The 26,669-nt window shown below is 47.7% G+C and overlaps 1 protein-coding gene across 3 annotated transcripts; it reads right to left on the bottom strand.

Annotated features, from left to right (window-relative positions):
- Nucleotides 1-1,220: 1,220 nt before the first annotated feature.
- mlf2 (myeloid leukemia factor 2) lies at nucleotides 1,221-21,875 on the bottom strand. 3 transcript variants are annotated; one of them, XM_018095411.2, is made up of 9 exons: nucleotides 21,708-21,845; nucleotides 15,135-15,237; nucleotides 14,925-15,057; nucleotides 13,639-13,674; nucleotides 9,691-9,744; nucleotides 6,872-7,003; nucleotides 4,172-4,331; nucleotides 3,707-3,871; nucleotides 1,221-2,079 (listed from the first exon to the last, which is right to left on the bottom strand). In XM_018095411.2, exons 2-8 carry the CDS (start codon nucleotides 15,185-15,187, stop codon nucleotides 3,711-3,713), a joined length of 729 nt encoding a protein of 242 aa, XP_017950900.1. In that variant the 5' UTR covers nucleotides 15,188-15,237; nucleotides 21,708-21,845; the 3' UTR covers nucleotides 1,221-2,079; nucleotides 3,707-3,710.
- Nucleotides 21,876-26,669: the final 4,794 nt, after the last annotated feature.

The raw sequence follows: 26,669 nt of genomic DNA, 5'->3' as shown, positions 1-26,669 counted from the left end.
AGACAAGGGATATTAGTACTCAGGGGGGTGCGTTACTCACACAGACAGACAGGAGCCCCCCGAGCAGTCGGACATGGTTGTACTTGGGGGTAGACAAGGGATATTAGTACTCAGGGGGGTGCGTTACTCACACAGACAGACAGGAGCCCCCCGAGCAGTCGGACATGGTTGTACTTGGGGGTAGACAAGGGATATTAGTACTCAGGGCGGCGCGTTACTCACACAGACAGACAGGAGCCCCCCGAGCAGTCGGACATGGTTGTACTTGGGGGTAGACAAGGGATATTAGTACTCAGGGCAGCGCGTTACTCACACAGACAGACAGGAGCCCCCTGAGCAGTCAGACATGGTTGTACTTGGGGGTAGACAAGGGATATTAGTACTCAGGGCAGCGCGTTACTCACACAGACAGGAGCCCCCCGAGCAATCTGACATGGTTGTACATGGGGGTAGACAAGGGATGTTAGTACTCAGCGCGTTACTCACACAGACAGACAGGAGCCCCCTGAGCAGTCGGACATGGTTGTACTTGGGGGTAGACAAGGGATATTAGTACTCAGGGGGGTGCGTTACTCACACAGACAGACAGGAGCCCCCTGAGCAGTCGGACATGGTTGTACTTGGGGGTAGACAAGGGATATTAGTACTCAGGGGGGTGCGTTACTCACACAGACAGACAGGAGCCCCCCGAGCAGTCGGACATGGTTGTACTTGGGGGTAGACAAGGGATATTAGTACTCAGGGGGGTGCGTTACTCACACAGACAGACAGGAGCCCCCCGAGCAATCTGACATGGTTGTACTTGGGGATAGACAAGGGATATTAGTACTCAGGGGGCGCGTTACTCACACAGACAGACAGGAGCCCCCCGAGCAATCTGACATGGTTGTACTTGGGGGTAGACAAGGGATATTAGTACTCAGGGCGGCGCGTTACTCACACAGACAGACAGGAGCCCCCTGAGCAGTCGGACATGGTTGTACTTGGGGGTAGACAAGGGATATTAGTACTCAGGGGGGCGCGTTACTCACACAGACAGGAGCCCCCCGAGCAATCTGACATGGTTGTACTTGGGGGTAGACAAGGGATATTAGTACTCAGGGGGGTGCGTTACTCACACAGACAGACAGGAGCCCCCTGAGCAGTCGGACATGGTTGTACTTGGGGGTAGACAAGGGATATTAGTACTCAGGGCGGCGCGTTACTCACACAGACAGACAGACAGGAGGCGCACGGTGTGACACCTTCTCCTTTATTAATTTAACTGAACAGTTAATAATAAACATTGCAAAAAATTAAACAAAAACCCTATACTATACTACAATCCCTACGCATTATCAGATGTACGGCTCCAGTCTCCCACCCTGCCCTCCAAACCCTCACAGCTGCTCTCCCACCATGTGTGCAAGTGTGTCATTTAACCTTTAATGCAGAGCGTATTTCCCCCACTCTGCAGAGCCTGTCACCCCCCTCTGCCCTTCGGAGCATTTATGCCGTCAATCCTTCAGCACCCACAGGATAATTCCTTCATTGCAATGAGTAGGTCTCTGCTTGCTGCAGAACATCTGTCGGCCGGGGGTCATTCCTTATGCTATTCATGCACAGTCTGCTATTCTTCCTTTCTGACTCCTCCCCTTCCTGCACAGCATCAGTGTCATTCCCTGCAACCCCCCCCTCCCCCCCACAAAAACAGCGCCATCTCTTGGTCACACCCTCTCTACTGAACCTCCCCTATTGTTTAGAATACATTACTGCTGGCAAAATTATATAAAATTTGCTGGAATGGAAAGTCACTGGAAAGACTGGGAACGAGAGGTAGAAGTGGGGGAAGCATCAGGACGGCGAGGGGTGACCAACCAACGAAGGGTGGTATTAAAAGCGAAAAAGGAGGGGGGTTTAAAGATGAGTATTGGAGGTAGTTTGGGGGACAATGGGGAGGGAGGAACGGGGTATGGAAGGTAAGGAGTGAGGTGTGGCGGAATAGTGGCATGGGGAGGGGGGATTTATTCCTTTGGGAATATTCAGAACATTCTGAGTTTTCTTGCTCCATCTGTTGAGTCCAAATGTGCAGATCTCAAACTGCAAAAGTAAAAGGTTGTGCATGAGAACAGTAGTGAGAATTTCCATACGAAACACTAAAGCAGTACAGCATCGGAATAAGTGTGAGAGGGAGTCTATCGAGCCCGGCTGAGCAGGGGCGGGAGTCTATCGAGCCCGGCTGAGCAGGGGCGGGAGTCTATCGAGCCCGGCTGAGCAGGGGCGGGAGTCTATCGAGCCCCGGCTGAGCAGGGGCGGGAGTCTATCGAGCCCGGCTGAGCAGGGGCCGGGAGTCTATCGAGCCCCGGCTGAGCAGGGGGCGGGAGTCTATCGAGCCCCGGCTGAGCAGGGGCGGGAGTCTATCGAGCCCGGCTGAGCAGGGGCGGGAGTCTATCGAGCCCGGCTGAGCAGGGGCGGGAGTCTATCGAGCCCGGCTGAGCAGGGGCGGGAGTCTATCGAGCCCGGCTGAGCAGGGGCGGGAGTCTATCGAGCCCGGCTGAGCAGGGGCGGGAGTCTATCGAGCCCGGCTGAGCAGGGGCGGGAGTCTATCGAGCCCGGCTGAGCAGGGCGGAGTCTACGACCGGCTAGCAGGGCGGGAGTCTATCGAGCCCCGGCTGAGCAGGGGCGGGAGTCTATCGAGCCCGGCTGAGCAGGGGCGGGAGTCTATCGAGCCCGGCTGAGCAGGGGGCGGGGAGTCTATCGAGCCCGGCTGAGCAGGGGCGGGAGTCTATCGAGCCCAGGCTGAGCAGGGGCGGGAGTCTATCGAGCCCGGCTGAGCAGGGGCGGGAGTCTATCGAGCCCGCTGAGCAGGGGCGGGAGTCTATCGACCCGGCCTGAGCAGGGGCGGGAGTCTATCGAGCCCGGCTGAGCAGGGGCGGGAGTCTATCGAGCCCGGCTGAGCAGGGGCGGGAGTCTATCGAGCCCGGCTGAGCAGGGGCGGGAGTCTATCGAGCCCGGCTGAGCAGGGGCGGGAGTCTATCGAGCCCGGCTGAGCAGGGGCGGGAGTCTATCGAGCCCGGCTGAGCAGGGGCGGGAGTCTATCGAGCCCGGCTGAGCAGGGGCGGGAGGGAGGGAAGCAAGCCTGAAGTCAAGCCAGACTAAGCAGGGGTTGAGGTGGAGCCAAGCCAAAACAAACAGGGTGGGGCAGACAAAGCAAGGTAGGGTGGAGCCAAGCTAGAATAAGAAGGGCAGGGCGGAATCAAGCAGAGATGGGAGGGAGCCACGCTAGAATAAGCAAGTTTAAGAAAGGGACATGGCAGCCTAAGCAGGTGCGGGGGAAAGGGAAAGTAAGGGCAAGTGGGAGAATAACTATGAAGACTATGTCAGCAAGGGACTGGCAGAAGCTTAAAGGCACAGCGTTCTAGGAAATGCATGCAATATGCTAAAGAAATAATGGAAAGTAGATGTAAATAGAAAAAAAAATCTAATATCTGGGGCTTCTATTGAAAACTAAAGAGGGGAAGGTTTCGAGCCCTTTGGAGGTGGGTTAGCGCCGGTCTTTCATTTACATCAGAGGTTCCCACAGTATCACAGTATGGGGGGGGTTCTTGTAGCTATCCTTGTTATGAGCAATGCCTGATTGTGGGGCACAAAGGGTGGGGGAGTTTGGCCCAAGGGCATTAAAGGAAAGGAAAGAAGCAGAAATACATGGCTGACAGTATTTACTCACAGTTTCACCAGTCGTAGCGGCGGGATGGCCTGGCAGTGTTATCTTCTGGTCCCTGGATAGCGAGCTGATCTTCTGCAGCCCCCTGTCTCCTGTAAGCCACTCCTCGCTGCCCTCTGTAACGGGTCGTCTGCCGGCTCCATTCTTCATCAAAACTAGCAGCATCATCTGGCGAGCCAATGAGAAGCAACTAGTCAGGCATTTGGGTTTCATGGAAGCCTAGTAACCAGCGCAGCTATGGCTCCTCCCCAGGTCACATGGCATGTACAGCCCAGCGAGTGGCGGAGTGTACCACACATAACCCGAGAGGGGGGACAGTATGTTTGCACTTGTAAATAACAGGCTAGTTAGAGGCACACAGTGGTAAGGGGAGTGCAAAATTAAAGGGCAACTTAAGCCAATCAAAGACAACCTTGGAGGCAGGGCAACTGGAATATAAACGTCAGTAAATGACAGGCAAATACTCACTTTCATCCATGTTGATGAACTCTTGCCTCTCTTCCTGGTCTCCTGTACGTCGGTTGTGTGAGCGCTGCACAATGTGGGATCGGTCTCTGATGTGATGGCCGATGCTCATTTGCTCCATGCCGCTGTTGGAGTCCCGTACTGCGCGCCGTGTCTCGCGAATCTGCAGGGGAACAAAGCGCTATAAACCCAACAGTCCCTCTGTCTCCCAGCAGCCACTCTGCAGCCACCTGTCTGCTGTCATATAAAGGTGTAAGGTGCTGCCCGATGAGCTGCTCTGGGTAATACCCACTGCCCTCTGCCATACACCCTAGTGTGTGTATGTGATAGGGATCTCCACTGGGGCAGGGGCTGATGGGAATGAGATAGGGACCTTAGATTGTAAGCTCACTGGGGCAGGAGCTGATGGTAATGTGATAGGGACCTTAGATTGTAAGCTCCACTGGGGCAGGGACTGATGGGAATGTGTTAGGGACCTTAGATTGTAAGCTCACTGGGGCAGGGACTGATGGGAATGTGATAGGAACCTTAGATTGTAAGCTCACTGGGGCAGGGACTGATGGGAATGTGATAGGGACCTTAGATTGTAAGCTCACTGGGGCAGGGACTGATGGGAATGAGATAGGGACCTTAGATTGTAAGCTCACTGGGGCAGGGACTGAGGGGAATGAGATAGGGACCTTAGATTGTAAGCTCACTGGGGCAGGGGCTGATGGTAATGTGATAGGGACCTTAGATTGTAAGCTCCACTGGGGCAGGGACTGATGGGAATGTGATAGGGACCTTAGATTGTAAGCTCACTGGGGCAGGGACTGATGGGAATGTGATAGGGACCTTAGATTGTAAGCTCACTGGGGCAGGAGCTGATGGTAATGTGATAGGGACCTTAGATTGTAAGCTCCACTGGGGCAGGGACTGATGGGAATGTGATAGGAACCTTAGATTGTAAGCTCACTGGGGCAGGGACTGATGGGAATGTGATAGGGGCCTTAGATTGTAAGCTCACTGGGGCAGGGACTGATGGGAATGTGATATGGGCCTTAGATTGTAAGCTCACTGGGGCAGGAACTGATGGGAATGGGATAGGGACCTTAGATTGTAAGCTCACTGGGGCAGGGACTGATGGGAATGAGATAGAGACCTTAGAGTGAAAGCTCACTGGGGCAGGGACTGATGGGAATGTGATAGGGACCTTAGATTGTAAGCTCACTGGGGCAGGGGCTGATGGGAATGTGATAGGGACCTTAGATTGTAAGCTCACTGGGGCAGGGACTGATGGGAATGAGATAGAGACCTTAGAGTGAAAGCTCACTGGGGCAGGGACTGATGGGAATGTGATAGGGACCTTAGATTGTAAGCTCACTGGGGCAGGGGCTGATGGGAATGAGATAGGGACCTTAGACTGTAAGCTCACTGGGGCAGGGACTGATGGGAATGAGATAGGGACCTTAGAGTGAAAGCTCCACTGGGGTAGGGACTAATGGGAATGAGATAGAGACCTTAGACTGTAAGCTCACTGGGGCAGGGGCTGATGGGAATGAGATAGGGACCTTAGATTGTAAGCTCACTGGGGCAGGGGCTGATGGGAATGTGATAGGGACCTTAGATTGTAAGCTCACTGGGGCAGGGACTGATGGGAATGTGATAGGGACCTTAGACTGTAAGCTGCACATGTGGGCTAAATGGGAGCATTTAGAATAAGGATATTCAGCCCTGACAGGAAAGTACTGAATGCTATTGCCACACAGTGTAAGGACAATGGTGGATTCCCTACTTGGTTAAGCAGATTATAATAATTACAAGGACACCCCACCCCCCCCCCGGAGCTGTCACATGGTTTCCCACCGCCATATGTCACTTCGATAGAGCCCCAGTAACACTTATGTCACGTTACACGGATGCTCATATGTTGCACACCCTCGGGCTGTTACTGCCAACTCCTAACTGCCAGCCTGTGGCATCTGCGGCCGCTACCTGCTCTGATGTGTTAATTACTTGCAAATTGCAAAAATCACAGCACAGACAAAGCCTGGGGCTACAGCACTGAGCGAATGGGAGGGAAGCCCCAATGCAAACAGGCAGGGTAGAACCTTCCGCAGCGGAACATTTACCCTTCTCTCTGGGGGGGGGGGGAGCTGCCATTCCTACATGTACTAGAAGCACCTACTCTATTAAAGGGCTAAGTACCAGTTAAGGAGGTATTTCACCTTTATTTTAACATTTACTACGTTATGGAATGGCATATCTGTAGCAGTTTTCCCAATTAGTCTTCATTTTTATAGTTTTTTCCCCCAATATTTGCCCAATTCTTCTGCCTCTTTGCAGCTTTTATATGGGGGTCACTGACCCCGGCAGCCAAACACCTATTGCTCTGTGAGGCTCTAGTTTTATTGTTACTTTTTATTCCTTATCTTTCTATCCAGCCCCTCTCCTATTCATATATCAGTCTCTCAATCAAGCCACTCCCTGGTTGCTAAGGTAATATGGACCCTAGCAACATAGCTGTTATAACTCCAAACTGGAGAGCTGCTGACCAATTATTGAAATAATTAAGAGACTAAAAATAGCAAAGGCACTACTCAAACTAGGAATAAATCTTTGTTACTACTTCAGTAAGCTAACAAGATCCCCATCATGAAATGACAGGCCAGTAAATGGTCCCACAGTAGAGGGGGCTAATGGATTGCTGTGGGCGCTACTTACCCCCCCTGGCGCCATGCGAGTCTGTGTGGTCTCCTGATACACTTTGGGGGTGTTGCCCCCTGGCATGTTGGAATATGAGATAACCGTGGAAGAAGAGAAGGTCTGGCAGTTTGATCCAGATGTCATTTGCTCCTGTAAAACAGTAAGAGGTGCAGATCAGAGGATGACTGGGGGGGTAGTTATTAGTAGGGATGCACCAAACCCAGTTTTTTGGGTTCGGTCATAGACAATACCGAGAATTGCCTCTGCTAAAACACACGTAGAGACAATTATCAATAAATGATCAGCATTGTCTATTTAAGTAGCCGTGACAAGTAGCTGCTACTAAGTAGCTCCATGTGTCTTCACCCTTAGAGAATAAAGGCAAAAGAAACAAAGCAGAGAGGAAATAACTAAAGGCAAAAGTGCTGAGGGACAAGGGAACTATTATTTAATGTATATTTTGCCACTTTGCATGGACACTGTGGGAATAGCAGACAAATCACTTAATGCGAGTTGCTATACCAACTCTCCCACTCCGATTCGCTCCTGGCTTACTGGTCCCACACGCGGCTGATTCATGGGGCAGGGTTGGTCGGCTGGCACAGAGCGGGTGTAGGGAAATAAAGGACAATAGAGTAGGAGGCAGGAAACAAGCAAGACAAAGGGGGAAATACATATAGTGCAAAATGCATTCGTTTCCTACATTCTAGAAACCATAAAAGACCCATAATAATACAGGGAACAAGCAGGAAAGTATTGCCAAGGAATGAAATACAGGTATGGGCTCCCTTATCCAGAAAGTTCAGTATTACAGGAAAGCCATCTTTCATAGAAGCAAATAATCTTTTATTTAAATAATTTCCTTTTTCTCTGCAATAATAAAGCAGAACCTTGTAACTAACAATCCTACAGGGTTTATTCAGTGGTTAAATGATTTTTTAGTTTGCTTAAAGGGGCAGTAACACCAAAAAATGATGAAAGTGTATAAAAGTAATTACAATATAATGTACTGTTGCCCTGCCCTGGTACAACTGGGGTGTTTGCTACAGAAACCCTACTATAGTTTATATAAATACCCCGCTGTGTAGCCCCGGGGGCAGCCATTCCTGCACTGGTACAGCTGGGGTGTTTGCTACAGAAACCCTACTATAGTTTATATAAATACCCCGCTGTGTAGCCCCGGGGGCAGCCATTCCTGCACCGGTACAGCTGGGGTGTTTGCTACAGAAACCCTACTATAGTTTATATAAATACCCCGCTGTGTAGCCCCGGGGCAGCCATTCCTGCACCGGTACAGCTGGGGTGTTTGCTACAGAAACCCTACTATAGTTTATATAAATACCCCCGCTGTGTAGCCCCGGGGGCAGCCATTCCTGCACTGGTACAGCTGGGGTGTTTGCTACAGAAACCCTACTATAGTTTATATAAATACCCGCTGTGTAGCCCCGGGGGCAGCCGTTCCTGCACTGGTACAGCTGGGGTGTTTGCTACAGAAACCCTACTATAGTTTATATAAATACCCCGCTGTGTAGCCCCGGGGGCAGCCATTCCTGCACCGGTACAGCTGGGGTGTTTGCTACAGAAACCCTACTATAGTTTATATAAATACCCCGCTGTGTAGCCCCGGGGGCAGCCGTTCCTGCACCGGTACAGCTGGGGTGTTTGCTACAGAAACCCTACTATAGTTTATATAAATACCCCGCTGTGTAGCCCCGGGGGCAGCCATTCCTGCACCGGTACAGCTGGGGTGTTTGCTACAGAAACCCTACTATAGTTTATATAAATACCCCGCTGTGTAGCCCCGGGGGCAGCCGTTCCTGCACCGGTACAGCTGGGGTGTTTGCTACAGAAACCCTACTATAGTTTATATAAATACCCCGCTGTGTAGCCCCGGGGGCAGCCGTTCCTGCACTGGTACAGCTGGGGTGTTTGCTACAGAAACCCTACTATAGTTTATATAAATACCCCGCTGTGTAGCCCCGGGGGCAGCCGTTCCTGCACTGGTACAGCTGGGGTGTTTGCTACAGAAACCCTACTATAGTTTATATAAATACCCTGCTGTGTAGCCCCGGGGGCAGCCATTCCTGCACCGGTACAGCTGGGGTGTTTGCTACAGAAACCCTACTATAGTTTATATAAATACCCCACTGTGTAGCCCCGGGGGCAGCCATTCCTGCACCGGTACAGCTGGGGTGTTTGCTACCGAAACCCTACTATAGTTTATATAAATACCCCGCTGTGTAGCCCCGGGGGCAGCCATTCCTGCACCGGTACAGCTGGGGTGTTTGCTACAGAAACCCTACTATAGTTTATATAAATACCCCGCTGTGTAGCCCCGGGGGCAGCCATTCCTGCACTGGTACAGCTGGGGTGTTTGCTACAGAAACCCTACTATAGTTTATATAAATACCCCGCTGTGTAGCCCCGGGGGCAGCCATTCCTGCACTGGTACAGCTGGGGTGTTTGCTACAGAAACCCTACTATAGTTTATATAAATACCCCGCTGTGTAGCCCGGGGGCAGCCATTCCTGCACTGGTACAGCTGGGGTGTTTGCTACAGAAACCCTACTATAGTTTATATAAATACCCCGCTGTGTAGCCCCGGGGGCAGCCATTCCTGCACTGGTACAGCTGGGGTGTTTGCTACAGAAACCCTACTATAGTTTATATAAATACCCCGTTGTGTAGCCCCGGGGGCAGCCACTCATTGGACGGTCACAAAGAAGCTAACTGGAGGAATTAGGTATTCCATGCATCTAAATAAAACACTAAGTTGTTATACATGTAGGCGGTGACAAAACTGAGGTAAAATCAATAAAGAAGATCAAGATACTCACCATATTACCCACAAGGTCGTTCATCATCCCAAACATGTCCATAAATCCGCCGCCCTAGGCACAGACAGACAGAGGTCAGGGTTAGATAACTGGGCACTGATATAGAGAGTAATAATGATATAGAGAGAGACACTTTGCAATTGGTCTTCATTATTTATTATTCATAGTTTTTTAGTTATTTCACTTTTTGTTCAGCAGCTCTCCATTTTTGAGTTTCAGCAGCCAGTTGCTAGGGTCCAAATTACCTTAGCAACCAGGGAGAGGTTTAATTGAGACTGATAGAGTAATAGAAAAGGTCCTGTATGAAAAGAGAAGGAATAAAAAGCAATAGTTTTTTTTGGCTGCTTGGGTGAGTTACCCCCATTTGAAGGCTGCAGATTGATTTAAAAACTGTAAAAAAAAAAAAATAGATGAAGACCAATTAAAATGTTGCTTATAATACAGTGAAAGCTGACATAAAGATAAACCTCCCCTTTAAGAAAGCAGGAAACAGCATTACATACTGGAACCATTGCTATTAGGGAGGAGGGGCCCGTGTCTATATGTCACACTTATTGTAATGTATTCCTAAAGGTGCCAAGTCGCCCTGTAATATGGAGTGTGAGCTCATTAGCTATGGAACGAGGGCAGCTTATGCTCTATACCAACTGACTGGTCCAATAATGGCTGCTCTGGGTGGGGCTCCCAAGTGCAAATCAATTAGGGGGCACATAAGGTCCTGAAAATAGCAGATATAAATAAATAAGCCTTTAATGGACCCAACCAGAACAGCGCAGAATATCCTCCCTCCCACAGATCTGCTGACATATCATGTAAATATTAGGAATGTACCAGGGAATTATACTCCTCTAAACATAGAAGGATTGCGCCTAAAAAAAAGTTGTTTTTTGGACTAATTTATTGAGAAATTCCCCCAAAACCCCACTAGCCCCGCCCACCTGTTCCACTTCCTGCTGGCTGAGTTCTCTGGGCAGGGGGGGCCGGCACTCAGCACACTGCACTGTAGGATAGGAACCAATCAGCAGCTAGGCTGACCTGATAGGGAACTGAAGCCTGTCTGTGCTTATGTGACTGCAGGGCTGTGATTGGCTCCCCCCTCCTGCTATGCTATCTAATGTATCAGCCAGTACCACTGATCCCATACCTTCACAGCTCTCTGCAACAAACCCTTTCTGAATATTTAGTTGGAACCTCCTTTCTACTAATCGTAATGGGTGCCCTCGTGTCAGTTGGAACAGCCTTCTGCTGAATAAAGTGTCAGAGTGTTTATTATAAGGCCCCCTTATAAATGAATACAGTGATCCCCAACCAGTGGCTCGGGGGCAACATGTCGCTCCCCAACTCCTTGGATGTTGCTCTCAGTGCCCCCAAACCAGGGAGTTATGTTTGAATTCCTGACTTGGGGGCAAGTTTTGGTTGAATAAAAACAAGAGTTACTACCAAATAAAGCCCCCTGTAAGCTGATTGGCTATTAGGGGCCTCTATGCACCCTATCACAGCCCTTATTTGGCTCCTCCATGAACTTCTATGGTGCTTGTGTTGCTCTCTAGAGGCTGGGGACCCCTGGATTAATACATGAATATCTCTCCCCTTAAGCACCTTTTCCCCAGTGCGACTTTATTAAAACCTGCCCCTCTTTCCTCATTATGGAGCACTTCCATACCATTTAGTTGCTCTTCTTTGGGCTTTAACCGGCAAAGACTAACTGTCTGTACTGTAGGTCTTATTCATTAATCCTACGGGCAACATTGCCACACTGGGGCCTATCTATGAGGCACTTGTGCCTGTTCCTACAATTTGACCCTAGCACAAGGTACAAAGCCCAGCACTGTGGGTGCAATGCATCCTTGTACTGCAGGTCAGGGGGTACAGGGACCCACTGCATCAAGCAAAAACATGCCAATTGTTTTTGCACTCTGCAAATGAGACCTTGTACTTTAGATACGGATACTCACCCCCAAGCTATCTAGGCCCCATATAACAAAAAGGCAACAAAAGACGGCTCTAGACAGCATGGCTACTGTGCCTCCCACAATATGTACCAATTCCCCAGCCCGAGTTCATCTGAAAGCAGACTCAAACATTCCGTACCACATAAAATATCCATTTCCCACATCTATGAAACAAAGAGACGGTGCCGTAACCCCGAGAGCACAGCGAATGCCTGAGTTGCTATAGAGTTAAAGGCATGACTCACGGGTCACACTGACCTACATACTATAGTACACACAAATCATGCCACCACATCAAGAGAAAAAATCTAAACATTTCTTTACATGATTTATCTTTTTTGTCTAATCTATAACAGGCCGCAATATTTCCCTACCTACATGGCTGTTAGCAGTATTAGCATTTCCTTTACAGGCGGATGTGTGTCATGTTTCCCCCCCAGTCTAATAGAGCTTGGACTCCAATTGGGGAAAACAATACTATTCTTGCAAGATAATGCCCCCCGGGGCCACTGTGCAACCTACGTAGGGAGCTCCGGCTGTAGGCGGCCATGTTGGTGCCAATGCATGTGTATAATGAGCACAAACATATGACAAAAATAGTATTATCTTCCCCCAGTGGATTGTGGGATCTATTAGACCACACCTCCAGGGGGGACACATGTTTTCTATAAAACATAGCCTCATTTACCAAAAGCCTTTTGGTAAAGAGATTCATTTTTATCGAGGAGGTTTAGATAATTGCTTCATAATTGATTAATGAACTCCATCAACCCACATAACACAAATGTATTACTGGTCTGAATGCCTGCGCTTCTGGTTGTTCTGTTCATTAAAAGGGCAAATTACGCACCCTTATGTAAAAAATGTACCTAAACACTATTGAAACTGTCTGTTTTACAGACAGACATAGTTACTCAGACTGAGAGGAAACCATGATAAAGGAGATTAGTCGGCCTCTGACTCCTACAGACCCTTTCCCCGTCACCATGCAGACTGGCAGAGTCTTTCAACCTGTCCCTAATCTTGTTCCTGGTTAGAGAGATGGTATATTTTCCCTTTAATGTACAGTACATCCGAGAGGTATATTTTCCCTTCAATGTACAGTACATCCGAGAGGTATATTTTCCCTTCAATGTACAGTACATCCGAGAGGTATATTTTCCCTTCAATGTACAGTACATCCGAGAGGTATATTTTCCCTTTAATGTACAGTACATCCGAGAGGTATATTTTCCCTTCAATGTACAGCACATCCGAGAGGTATATTTTCCCTTCAATGTACAGCACATCCGAGAGGTATATTTTCCCTTCAATGTACAGTACATCCGAGAGGTATATTTTCCCTTTAATGTACAGTACATCCGAGAGGTATATTTTCCCTTCAATGTACAGCACATCCGAGAGGTATATTTTCCCTTCAATGTACAGCACATCCGAGAGGTATATTTTCCCTTTAATGTACAGCACATCCGAGAGGTATATTTTCCCTTTAATGTACAGTACATCCGAGAGGTATATTTTCCCTTTAATGTACAGTACATCCGAGAGGTATATTTTCCCTTTAATGTACAGTACATCCGAGAGGTATATTTTCCCTTTAATGTACAGTACATCCGAGAGGTATATTTTCCCTTTAATGTACAGTACATCCGAGAGGTATATTTTCCCTTTAATGTACAGTACATCCGAGAGGTATATTTTCCCTTTAATGTACAGTACATCCGAGAGGTATATTTTCCCTTTAATGTACAGTACATCCGAGAGGTATATTTTCCCTTTAATGTACAGTACATCTGAGAGGTATATTTTCCCTTTAATGTACAGTACATCCGAGAGGTATATTTTCCCTTTAATGTACAGTACATCCGAGAGGTATATTTTCCCTTCAATGTACAGTACATCTGAGAGGTATACTTTCCCTTTAATGTACAGTACATCTGAGAGGTATATTTTCCCTTTAATGTACAGTACACGTGCTTGCTACTGTTGCACTCACCATTCCCATCATGCCATAAGGGGTAACCGCACCTTGCTGGTAAGGGCCACGATGACGGCAGCACCGAGAGGGAACATGGAAAGGAAAGGAAGTCATTGTGAGATAGAAAATCCAGTACAACAAGGAACACAGGGAAACAAGCAAACTCTCAGCACAGTGAGCCAAAGATTATTGTGCCACACTCACCGTACAGTTACGTGCCAGTATTTGGTTAAAGGGGAACTACACAGAAACCCCTAATATCCCTATCCCTGTAATCTGTTCCTTCAAACAGTAGGAATAAATACCATTTATATGCTGAAATCCAGCTGCAAAACAGTTCTTCTCTTTCTGTATCATTTGAAATCCTGGCAGGGGAGGAGGGACTAAAACATTGATGTTACAAACTGTAACAACTTCTCCACAGCTTACAGACAGCATGCAGGAACGGAATAACCCACAATGCATTGCACTGGGATGTTCCTTTCCTATTAATAAAGGGGTGGCTCATCTTCAGGTTAACCTTTAGTATGTTAATTGGTCTTCATTTTTTAGTTTGTATAGTTTTTTTAAAAAAAAATTATTTGCCGCCTTCTTCTGACTCTTTCAAATAGGAGGGGGGGGGGGGTCACTGACCCCAGCAGCAAAAAACTATTGCTGAGAGGCCACAGTTTTATTGTTATTTTTCCTTTTTAGTACGTATCTTTTTATCTAAGCCCTCCTCTATTCATATTCCTGTCTCTCTTTCAAATCACTGCCTGGTTGCTAGGTTAAATGGGACCCTAGAGGTGATTTGGGTGAGGAACCCTGGAAAATCAGTGTTTATGGAGCACGTCCCCCAATTACTATTTTCTTTGTTCCTATGTTTTAAAGTTGGAGAAATAAAGTGTAAGGGGGCTTACACACAGTTATAGGGGGTATACTTATCATGCTGTGTAAAAAGTGTAGCATTACCAGTGATGTTGCCCATGGCAACAACCATTCAAGCAATAAAAAACAATTAGAAAACCAAAGCAAAGCATCTGATTGGCTGCTATGAGCAACATCATCGGTAATGTTTTACTCCATATGTAATTTGCCCAAATGGTTTAATTCAACTGTAACTCCCAGCCATTGTATTTGCACAATGACACTGAGGTTGAGCAGAATGTGCCAGGCAGGTACAGGATACAATGGCAGCCATTTGCTTCTGTTGTTCAGTTGCACAGACTCAGCACATACAGAACATGTGACTGGCAGCGACCTATAGAGTGCAGTTGTTCCCAGAGGTAAGCAGCATGGCTGAGACATAAAGGGGGGACTCTGACCTGTATTGTGCGCGAGGGGGCGGGCCGGGGAAGCCCCCTGACACTGCCGTCGGTGAGGCTCAGGAAGGGGGACACGCCGTAGTCCCCGGAGAACATGTGGCGCATGTGCTGGCGATGCAGAGCGAACGGGTCCCTGTAAGAGAGGAACAGTGTGAGACTCTGGGTGGCACTTGCACACAAGGCTGGCAGTCGTATTGGCCGCACACTCACATGAGGAACATGGCCGGGTCTTGTGGCTCGGTGTCTCTCATAAAGTGAAACATGACGCCCAATCAGAACGTCGATCCTTTGTCACTCGAAGCGTCTCTATTGGCTGAACAGATAATAATAAATAAATGCACAAGTGTAACTGTAACACTGTCTGTTATTCCTCTAAGCACTGACGCCTCTGCCCTTAGCCCAACCCACGCGTCTCCAGCAGTGTCTCGGCCCACACAGCCTCCTGCAGTCTCTCGGCCCACACAGCCTCCTGCAGTCTCCCGGCCCACACAGCCTCCTGCAGTCTCCCGGCCCACACAGCCTCCTGCAGTCTCCACACAGCCTCCTGCAGTCTCCACACAGCCTCCTGCAGTCTCCACACAGCCTCCTGCAGTCTCCACACAGCCTCCTGCAGACTCCACACAGCCTCCTGCAGTCTCCCGGCCCACACAGCCTCCTGCAGTCTCCCGGCCCACACAGCCTCCTGCAGTCTCCCGGCCCACACAGCCTCCTGCAGTCTCCCGGCCCACACAGCCTCCTGCAGTCTCCCGGCCCACACAGCCTCCTGCAGTCTCCCCGGCCCACACAGCCTCCTGCAGTCTCCCGGCCCACACAGCCTCCTGCAGTCTCCCGGCCCACACAGCCTCCTGCAGTCTCCCGGCCCACACAGCCTCCTGCAGTCTCCCGGCCCACACAGCCTCTTGCCATCACTACACAGCCTCTTGTCTCTACATCCCTCAGCTGTCTCTAAACACACACATCCCTCTGCGGTCTCTACACATCCCTCAGCTGTCTCTACACACACATACACATCCCTCTGCTGTCTCTAAAAACACAAACATACACATCCCTCTGCTGTCTCTAAACACAAACATACACATCCCTCTGCTGTCTCTAAACACAAACATACACATCCCTCTGCTGTCTCTGAGCACAAACATACACATCCCTCTGCTGTCTCTATACATCCACGTCCCTCTGCCGTCTCTACACACACAAACACATCCCTCTGCCGTCTCTACACACACACATACACACCCCTCAGCTGTCTCTATACATCCCTCTGCTGTTTCTACACATCCACATCCCTCAGCTGTCTCTACACGTCTCTCAGCTTTCTCTATACATCCCTCAGCTGTCTCTACCCATACACATCCCTCAGCTGTCTCTATACATCCCTCAGCTGTCTCTACCCATACACATCCATCGGCTGTCTCTACACACACACACACCCCCCTAAGCGGTCTCTAAACAAACGCACATCTCTCTGCTGTCTCTATACATCCCTCAGCTGTCTCTACACATACACATTCCTCAGCTGTCTCTACACAGACAACCCTCTGCTGTCTCTACACACACATACACATCCCTCTGCTGTCTCTACACAGACATACACATCCCTCAGCTGTCTCTACACACACATACACATCCCTCTGCTGTCTCTAATCACACGCACATCCCTCTGCCATCTTTATACAGTCCTCAGCTGTCTCAACACACATACATCCCTCAGCTGTCGCTAAACACACATACATCCCTCAGCTGTCTCTATACACACACACATCCCTCTGCTGTCTCTACACATACACATCCCTCTGCTGTCTCTATACACACACACATCCCTCTGCTGTCTCTACACATACACACATCCCTCAGCTGTCTCTATACACACACACATCCCTCAGCTGTCTCTATACACACACACATCCCTCTGCTGTCTCTACACATACACATCCCTCTGCTGTCTCTAAAAACACATACACATCCCTCTGCTGTCTGTAAACACAAACATACACATCCCTCAGCTGTCTCTACACATACACATCCCTCTGCTGTCTCTAAAAACACATACACATCCCTCAGCTGTCTCTACACATCCACATCCCTCAGCTGTCTCTACCCATACACATCCCTCAGCTGTCTCTACCCATACACATCCCTCAGCTGTCTCTACACATACACATCCCTCAGCTGTCTCTACCCATGCACATCCCTCAGCTGTCTCTACACACGCACATCCCTCTGCTGTCTCTAAACACACGCACATCTCTCTGCTGTCTCTACACATCCCTCAGCTGTCTCTACACATCCCTCAGCTGTCTCTACACATCCCTCAGCTGTCTCTACACATCCCTCAGCTGTCTCTATACATACACATCCCTCTGCTGTCTCTACACAGCCACAAGCTGTCTCTACCCATACACATCCCTCAGCTGTCTCTACCCATTACACATCCCTCAGCTGTCTCTACCCATACACATCCCTCAGCTGTCTCTACCCATACACATCCCTCAGCTGTCTCTACCCATACACATCCCTCAGCTGTCTCTACCCATACACATCCCTCAGCTGTCTCTACCCATACACATCCCTCAGCTGTCTCTACCCATACACATCCCTCAGCTGTCTCTATACATACACATCCCTCTGCTGTCTCTACACAGCCACAAGCTGTCTCTACCCATACACATCCCTCAGCTGTCTCTACCCATACACATCCCTCTGCTGTCTCTACACATACACATCCCTCTGCTGTCTCTAAAAACACATACACATCCCTCTGCTGTCTGTAAACACAAACATACACATCCCTCAGCTGTCTCTACACATACACATCCCTCTGCTGTCTCTACACATACACATCCCTCTGCTGTCTCTACACATACACATCCCTCTGCTGTCTCTAAAAACACATACACATCCCTCAGCTGTCTCTACACATCCACATCCCTCAGCTGTCTCTACCCATCCACATCCCTCAGCTGTCTCTACCCATACACATCCCTCAGCTGTCTCTAAACACACGCACATCTCTCTGCTGTCTCTATATATCCCTCAGCTGTCTCTACACATGCACATCCCTCAGCTGTCTCTACACATGCACATCCCTCAGCTGTCTCTACACATGCACATCCCTCAGCTGTCTCTACACATGCACATCCCTCAGCTGTCTCTACACATGCACATCCCTCAGCTGTCTCTACACATGCACATCCCTCAGCTGTCTCTACACATGCACATCCCTCAGCTGTCTCTACACATGCACATCCCTCTGCTGTCTCTACACATGCACATCCCTCTGCTGTCTCTACACATGCACATCCCTCAGCTGTCTCTAAACACACGCACATCCCTCAGCTGTCTCTAAACACACGCACATCCCTCTGCTGTCTCTACACATCCCTCAGCTGTCTCTACACATCCCTCAGCTGTCTCTACACATCCCTCAGCTGTCTCTACACATCCCTCAGCTGTCTCTACACATCCCTCAGCTGTCTCTACACACGCACATCCCTCAGCTGTCTCTACACATCCCTCAGCTGTCTCTACACACGCACATCCCTCAGCTGTCTCTACACATCCCTCAGCTGTCTCTACACATCCCTCAGCTGTCTCTACACATCCCTCAGCTGTCTCTATACATACACATCCCTCTGCTGTCTCTACACAGCCACAAGCTGTCTCTACCCATACACATCCCTCAGCTGTCTCTACCCATACACATCCCTCAGCTGTCTCTACCCATACACATCCCTCAGCTGTCTCTATACATTCATCTGCTGTCTCTACCCATACACATGCCTCAGCTGTCTCTACACATACACATCCCTCAGCTGTCTCTAAACACACGCACATCCCTCTGCTGTCTCTATACATCCCTCAGCTGTCTCTACACATACACATCCCTCTGCTGTCTCTATACATCCATCTGCTGTCTCTGCACATACACATCCCTCAGCTGTCTCTAAACACACGCACATCCCTCTGCTGTCTCTATACATCCCTCAGCTGTCTCTATACATCCATCTGCTGTCTCTACACATACACATCCCTCTGCTGTCTCTATACATCCCTCAGCTGTCTCTATACATACACATCCCTCTGCTGTCTCTACCCATCCCTCTGCTGTCTCTACACAGCCACCTGCTGTCTCTACACATCCCTCTGCTGTCTTTAAACACACGCACATCTCTCTGCTGTCTCTATATATCCCTCAGCTGTCTCTACACATACACATCCCTCAGCTGTCTCTACACATACACATCCATCTGCTGTCTCTACACATACACATCCCTCAGCTGTCTCTAAACACACGCACATCCCTCTGCTGTCTCTATACATCCATCTGCTGTCTCTACACATCCCTCAGCTGTCTCTATACATCCATCTGCTGTCTCTATACATCCCTCAGCTGTCTCTATACATCCCTCAGCTGTCTCTATACATCCCTCAGCTGTCTCTATACATCCCTCAGCTGTGCTGTCTCTATACCCACTGCCTACACACACATCCCTCAGCTGTCTCTATACACACACACATCCCTCAGCTGTCTCTATACACACACACATCCCTCAGCTGTCTCTATACACACACACATCCCTCAGCTGTCTCTATACACACACACATCCCTCAGCTGTCTCTATACACACGTACATCCCTCAGCTGTCTCTATACACACGTACATCCCTCAGCTGTCTCTATACACACGTACATCCCTCAGCTGTCTCTATACACACGTACATCCCTCAGCTGTCTCTATACACACACACACATCCCTCAGCTGTCTCTATACACACGTACATCCCTCAGCTGTCTCTATACACACACACATCCCTCAGCTGTCTCTATACACACACATCCCTCAGCTGTCTCTATACACACACATCCCTCAGCTGTCTCTATACACACGTACATCCCTCAGCTGTCTCTATACACACACACATCCCTCAGCTGTCTCTATACACACGTACATCCCTCAGCTGTCTCTATACACACACACATCCCTCAGCTGTCTCTATACACACACACATCCCTCAGCTGTCTCTATACACACACACATCCCTCAGCTGTCTCTATACACACACACATCCCTCAGCTGTCTCTATACACACACACATCCCTCAGCTGTCTCTATACACACACACATCCCTCAGCTGTCTCTATACACACGTACATCCCTCAGCTGTCTCTATACACACGTACATCCCTCAGCTGTCTCTATACACACACATCCCTCAGCTGTCTCTATACACACACACATCCCTTAGCTGTCTCTACACACACACACATCCCTCAGCTGTCTCTATACACACACACATCCCTCAGCTGTCTCTATACACACACACATCCCTCAGCTGTCTCTACACACACATCCCTCAGCTGTCTCTACACACACATCCCTCAGCTGTCTCTACACACACACACATCCCTCAGCTGTCTCTATACACACACACACATCCCTCAGCTGTCTCTATACACACACACATCCCTCAGCTGTCTCTACACATACACATCCCTCAGCTGTCTCTACACACACACACACATCCCTCAGCTGTCTCTATACACACACACATCCCTCAGCTGTCTCTATACACACACACATCCCTCAGCTGTCTCTACACACACACACATCCCTCAGCTGTCTCTATACACACATCCCTCAGCTGTCTCTATACACACACATCCCTCAGCTGTCTCTATACACACACACATCCCTCAGCTGTCTCTATACACACACACATCCCTCAGCTGTCTCTACACACACACATCCCTCAGCTGTCTCTATACACACACACATCCCTCAGCTGTCTCTACACACACACACATCCCTCAGCTGTCTCTACACACACACACATCCCTCAGCTGTCTCTACACACACACATCCCTCAGCTGTCTCTACACACACACATCCCTCAGCTGTCTCTATACACACACACATCCCTCAGCTGTCTCTATACACACGTACATCCCTCAGCTGTCTCTATACACACACACATCCCTCAGCTGTCTCTATACACACACACACATCCCTCAGCTGTCTCTACACACACACACATCCCTCAGCTGTCTCTATACACACACACATCCCTCAGCTGTCTCTACACATACACATCCCTCAGCTGTCTCTATACACACGTACATCCCTCAGCTGTCTCTATACACACACACATCCCTCAGCTGTCTCTATACACACGTACATCCCTCAGCTGTCTCTATACACACGTACATCCCTCAGCTGTCTCTATACACACGTACATCCCTCAGCTGTCTCTATACACACACACATCCCTCAGCTGTCTCTATACACACGTACATCCCTCAGCTGTCTCTATACACACACACATCCCTCAGCTGTCTCTATACACACACACATCCCTCAGCTGTCTCTATACACACACACATCCCTCAGCTGTCTCTACACATACACATCCCTCAGCTGTCTCTATACACACGTACATCCCTCAGCTGTCTCTATACACACACACATCCCTCAGCTGTCTCTATACACACGTACATCCCTCAGCTGTCTCTATACACACGTACATCCCTCAGCTGTCTCTATACACACGTACATCCCTCAGCTGTCTCTATACACACACACATCCCTCAGCTGTCTCTATACACACGTTCATCCCTCAGCTGTCTCTATACACACACACATCCCTCAGCTGTCTCTATACACACACACAGCCCCCCGCTGTCCCTATACACACACATGTTTGCGCACAGCCCCCTCCCCATCCCTCCCACACACACACACAGCCGATGTAGCGGCACACAGCCCGCCCTACAGCCCCGGATCACCTATATCTCTGTAGCAGCGGAGAGCGCTAGCCCCTCGGTCACGGACACAATAAAGCACAACAATTGCGAACCATATACAGGAAATGACGTCAAGCCCTAGCCGCTTCCATTAACAGCCCCGCTATGTAAGCTTCCTCCTCTTACCCAGAGTGCAGCCAATTGGGTGACGTCAGGCGGAAGTGACGGAACGTAGCGCGTCCCCTTTGGCCGCACAGCGCTAGCGGGGAAGGGAGCTGCAGTACCGCTAGTGCCGCTAGGGGCAGTGTGGCGGCTCTGTTTGCTTTGTGTTACCTGATGGAGATGGGCAGGGGTGGGAGTAGTGTGCCTGTAAGGCCGGGGGTAGGTAGGGCTGCTATCTGTAAGAGTGAGGGGGTGCCTATGTATGGCAGGGCACCATGTTTACATATTGTGGGAGGGAGGGCCGGATTGTACAATGATGTCATACAGAGCTCCCTGCAGTGCTGTATTAGGCTCATCCCTAGCCATGGCACCTGTGTAGGTTCTGCCTTCTCACTGCTAACCCTGGGCTGGGCTGGGGCACTGGGGCAGATAAACAGCTCATCATGTTGTGTTGCTCAGGAAGGAACAATGGCAGTTTATGTAAGGGTGAACGTTATACCTTCATAGAAGCTAGGGAAACCAGAAGGATTAGGCAAATGCATAGGGAAATAAACCCTTCTTGTACCTATCTAATGTATCAGCCAGCACCACTGATTCGTGGGCCCTCGGCTGCAGACATGCCTCCAGCTCATCCATAGTCACCTTAAGGCTGTGAGCTACAGACTGGGGCCCCTGCTTATTCGTCTCAGGTGGGGCCCAGGCTACAACTGCAATTCCATGGCTCCCTTATTAAGCAGAGTCTTATTACTGCTTTCTTGTGAAACCCAATTGGCAACCTCTCTGTCACGCTCAGTGCTGGGCCTGGCTCTCTGGCTCCAACCCACAACCTTTTTGTTCCCTACAGGTACCCGTACAGGCTGGCTGGTTCAAGGGATAGTCTTTGCAAAACCTTTTATAGGGAAAATACTCATCATTGGGGCAAATAAAACCCTACAAGTAATACAACATATTTAAAGGGGAACGGTCACCCTTAGAAATAATTCCAAATGTATTTCTATTATGTAAGTTGAGCAAAATAAACTTGAAACTATTTAAATAAAGTAAATCTTGTTTCCTACAGTCTTTACAAGCAGGGAGGCACCATCTTGTTTATGTGATAGAACGGAGGACCAGATGCCTGGGAGGGGTGAGAATGGCAGCGACATCTAGGAAGTGCTGAATGGAAAGTAAAAATCCCAGCTGTCAATCATATATTGCCTGCTCCGCCTCTATGCCTTAGGCATAGAGGCGGGGCAGGCAATATATGATTGACAGCTGGGATTTTTAAATGCCTTTATAATGGGCATGGGTGTGTTCATAAACAATGGAATTTGGGTTTTACAGTGGCGCTAGCTGAATGATCATGGCACCCACTGACCACCTTGCCATCTAGTTCAATACGACCCATTTTTATAGGCAGTAGCTGTATGTCTCGCTACGTACGGTGGAACAACAGGGCAGCTTATGAGTTGTGAAAAATAAGAATCGGCTGAGTAAGGAGAACTGGCAAACCGGCGGCCACCTTGGGCACACGTGTAATATCCTGTCTGTGTTTTTATATGATAAAAATGATAATGAAGGAGTAATGTGCAGTCTTATTGGCATTAAAAAATAGAAATTGTCTGTTCTACACAAATGTTTCCACTTGTCAGCAGTATCCTTTCCCTAAACAAGAACTACATATCTGTGCAACACATCAACATCAGTTATCGGAAAACAATTACTCGTAACACGCTTTTACATTCAGACAGTGGACATCCTGTGAATTGTAAGAGAGGCATCCCAGTGGGACAATTTCTGCGTCTGAGACGCATATGTTCTTCTTGGGATTCCTTTCAAAACCAGGCCATGCAACTGTGGGATCGGTTTGTGCAAAGAGGCTATGATACCCAAACCATCAAAGAGGCTTACGAGAGAGCAGTAGCCACTAATAGGTTTGACTTACTTAATGATACAGGACACCGACAGCGAGAACATAAAGTGGGTTCTAGGTACAAACCTAGTTTTATACCTAGGTTTAGCATGACCTATGGTAAAGGAGTCTCTGAGATCCAAAGAAGTATAAATAAACATTGGGGTGTTTTATTACAAGACCCAGATCTATCCAGGATCCTGGATGATAAACCACGGTTCATTTTCAGGAGGGCTAGAAATATTGCTTCATGGGTCTCCAAAAGTTTATATTCTACTGATCAAGATAATCAGGGAACAGCTTGGATGCGCTATAGGGGCACCTACAAATGTGAAGGAATAGATGTAAAGCCTGTAGTTTGATGAGGGTATCAAAAATGTTTATGAGTACCAATACGGGACGCTCTTATAATATCCCCCAATATTTTAACTGCCAGTCGAAGGGTGTGGTCTATTTGGCCACTTGTGACTGTGGATCCCAATATGTGGGCAAGACCATCCGGGGGGCAGGCATCAGGTTCCTTGAACACATATCAGCCATTGGGAGGAATGACCGTAGATCGGCTATTGCCAAACACGCAATAGAGACACATAATAAGAAGTGTAATATTACCTTCCAAATCATAGACAAACCCAGATGGAATATCAGAAAGGGAGAACTTGACAAAAAATTATCGGAGAGAGAGGTATACTGGATGTATTATCTGAAAACTATAGAGTTGTATGGTGGTCTAAACAGGGAATGGAAAGTTTCCTGTTATTGTTAGCCCATTAGCATCACATTGGTACTGAATACAAGTTATACCTTGACATTATTACATGCATATTATATAACATGGATAGAAATCCTGGTTTGATGCACTATATGGCTTTTTTCCAGCATGTGTTTAGGATACAATTTGTTTTTAAATCTATATATATATACATATTTTTTATGGGTTGTGCACTATAACACTGTATATGGTTATGAGATAGTTCGGGATTGATATCCTCATGAATATTGAAGGGTTTGATGTCAAACATAATTGTATTTGTCTCTTTTTCTAAAGTATTTTTATTTTTCTTTCACTATTTATTTATTTATTTATATAACCATGTTTGAACCATAGGTTGTATCCTGAGGGTGTGGCTTGGACCATACCTTTAGGCTACATGGTTTAATGAATATGATATGGTATGTAATTATTTGGCATACATGGGGTTAAAGTAGGTGTGGGTGTGAGTCACTGAATGGTATATAAGGAACTGGTGGGTGTGATACCCCGCTTATAGCTTCTGATGAAGTGGCCTTGAGCCATGAAACGCGTCAAGCTGGGGGGTTTCAGTTCTATTTTTGCAATATGTTTTTAATGGAAGCTAGAAATAAAAGGTTATTTTATTTTTACTAAACATAGTTGTCTTGGCGTGCTCCATCCTACTATACCTTTTAACATCAGTTATGGGCCTGACTCCTCAACTAGGTACTAAGCTTCATGTCAGCATCAGTAGAGTGGGGGGGGATAGCCTTTAACGGAACACTCTACTATATTTCCCTTTGTATTTGTCCCATGGAATTGTCAGGGCAGCGCTGGGTTAAAGTTCTGCTCTGTCTCTTCCTCACACATGTAATACAGGTATGAGTACAGGTCTTCCGTATAAGGAAACTCTGTAATTTGGATCACTATACTTTAAATAAAGTGAACATTAAATAAACCAATTAGGTTTTTCCTTCAATAAGGATTAATTATATCTTAGCTGGGATTAAGTACAAGTATGGAACCCATTATCCAGAATGCTCTGGACCTGGAGTTTTTCTGACTAAGGGATCTTTCTGTAATTTGGATCTCCATACCTTAAGTCTACTAAAAAATCATATAAAAATTAAATAAACCCAATAGGGCTGTTCTGCCCCAATAAGGGGTAATTATATCTTAGTTGGGATCAAGTACAGGTACTGTTTTATTATTACAGAGAAAAGGGAATCATTTAACCATTAAATAAACACAATAGGGCTGTTCTGCCCCAATAAGGGGTAATTATATCTTAGTTGGGATCAAGTACAGGTACTGTTTTATTATTACAGAGAAAAGGGAATCATTTAACCATTAAATAAACCCAATAGGGCTGTTCTGCCCCCAATAAGGGGTAATTATATCTAGTTGGGATCAAGTACAGGTACTGTTTTATTATTACAGAGAAAAGGGAATCATTTAACCATTAAATAAACCCAATAGGACTGTTCTGCCCCCAATAAGGGGTAATTATATCTTAGTTGGGATCAAGTACAGGTACTGTTTTATTATTACAGAGAAAAGGGAATCATTTAACCATTAAATAAACCCATAGGGCTGTTCTGCCCCCAATAAGGGGTAATTATATCTTAGTTGGGATCAAGTACAGGTACTGTTTTATTATTACAGAGAAAAGGGAATCATTTAACCATGAAATAAACCCAATAGGGCTGTTCTGCCCCCAATAAGGGGTAATTATATCTTAGTTGGGATCAAGTACAGGTACTGTTTTATTATTACAGAGAAAAGGGAATCATTTAACCATGAAATAAACCCAATAGGGCTGTTCTGCCCCCAATAAGGGGTAATTATATCTTAGTTGGGATCAAGTAGAAGGTACTGTTTTATTATTACAGAGAAAAGGGAATCATTTTTAAAAATTCCAATTATTTGCTTATAATGGAGTCTATGGGAGATGGCTTTCCCCTAATTTGGAACTTTTTGGATAATGGGTTTCCAGATAACAGATCCCATACCTGTATAATCTACTGTTTTATTAATACAAACAAAAAGAACATTGAAAAATTGTAGAAAAGAAAAGAAAATTTGTAGTTATTTGATTTAAATGGAGTCTATAGAAGATGGCCTTCCGGTAATTCAAAGCCTTTTGCATAACAGGTTTTTGGATAATGGATCCCATACCTGAACAAACGTTTGTATGTGTATGGCCAGCTGTAGATTG

This window comes from Xenopus tropicalis, chromosome 7 (assembly GCF_000004195.4).
Source record: "Xenopus tropicalis strain Nigerian chromosome 7, UCB_Xtro_10.0, whole genome shotgun sequence".
Taxonomy (NCBI): Eukaryota; Metazoa; Chordata; class Amphibia; order Anura; family Pipidae; genus Xenopus; species Xenopus tropicalis.
The sequence above is the reverse complement of the archived record's forward strand: the minus strand, read 5'-3'. Positions and strand labels throughout refer to the sequence as shown.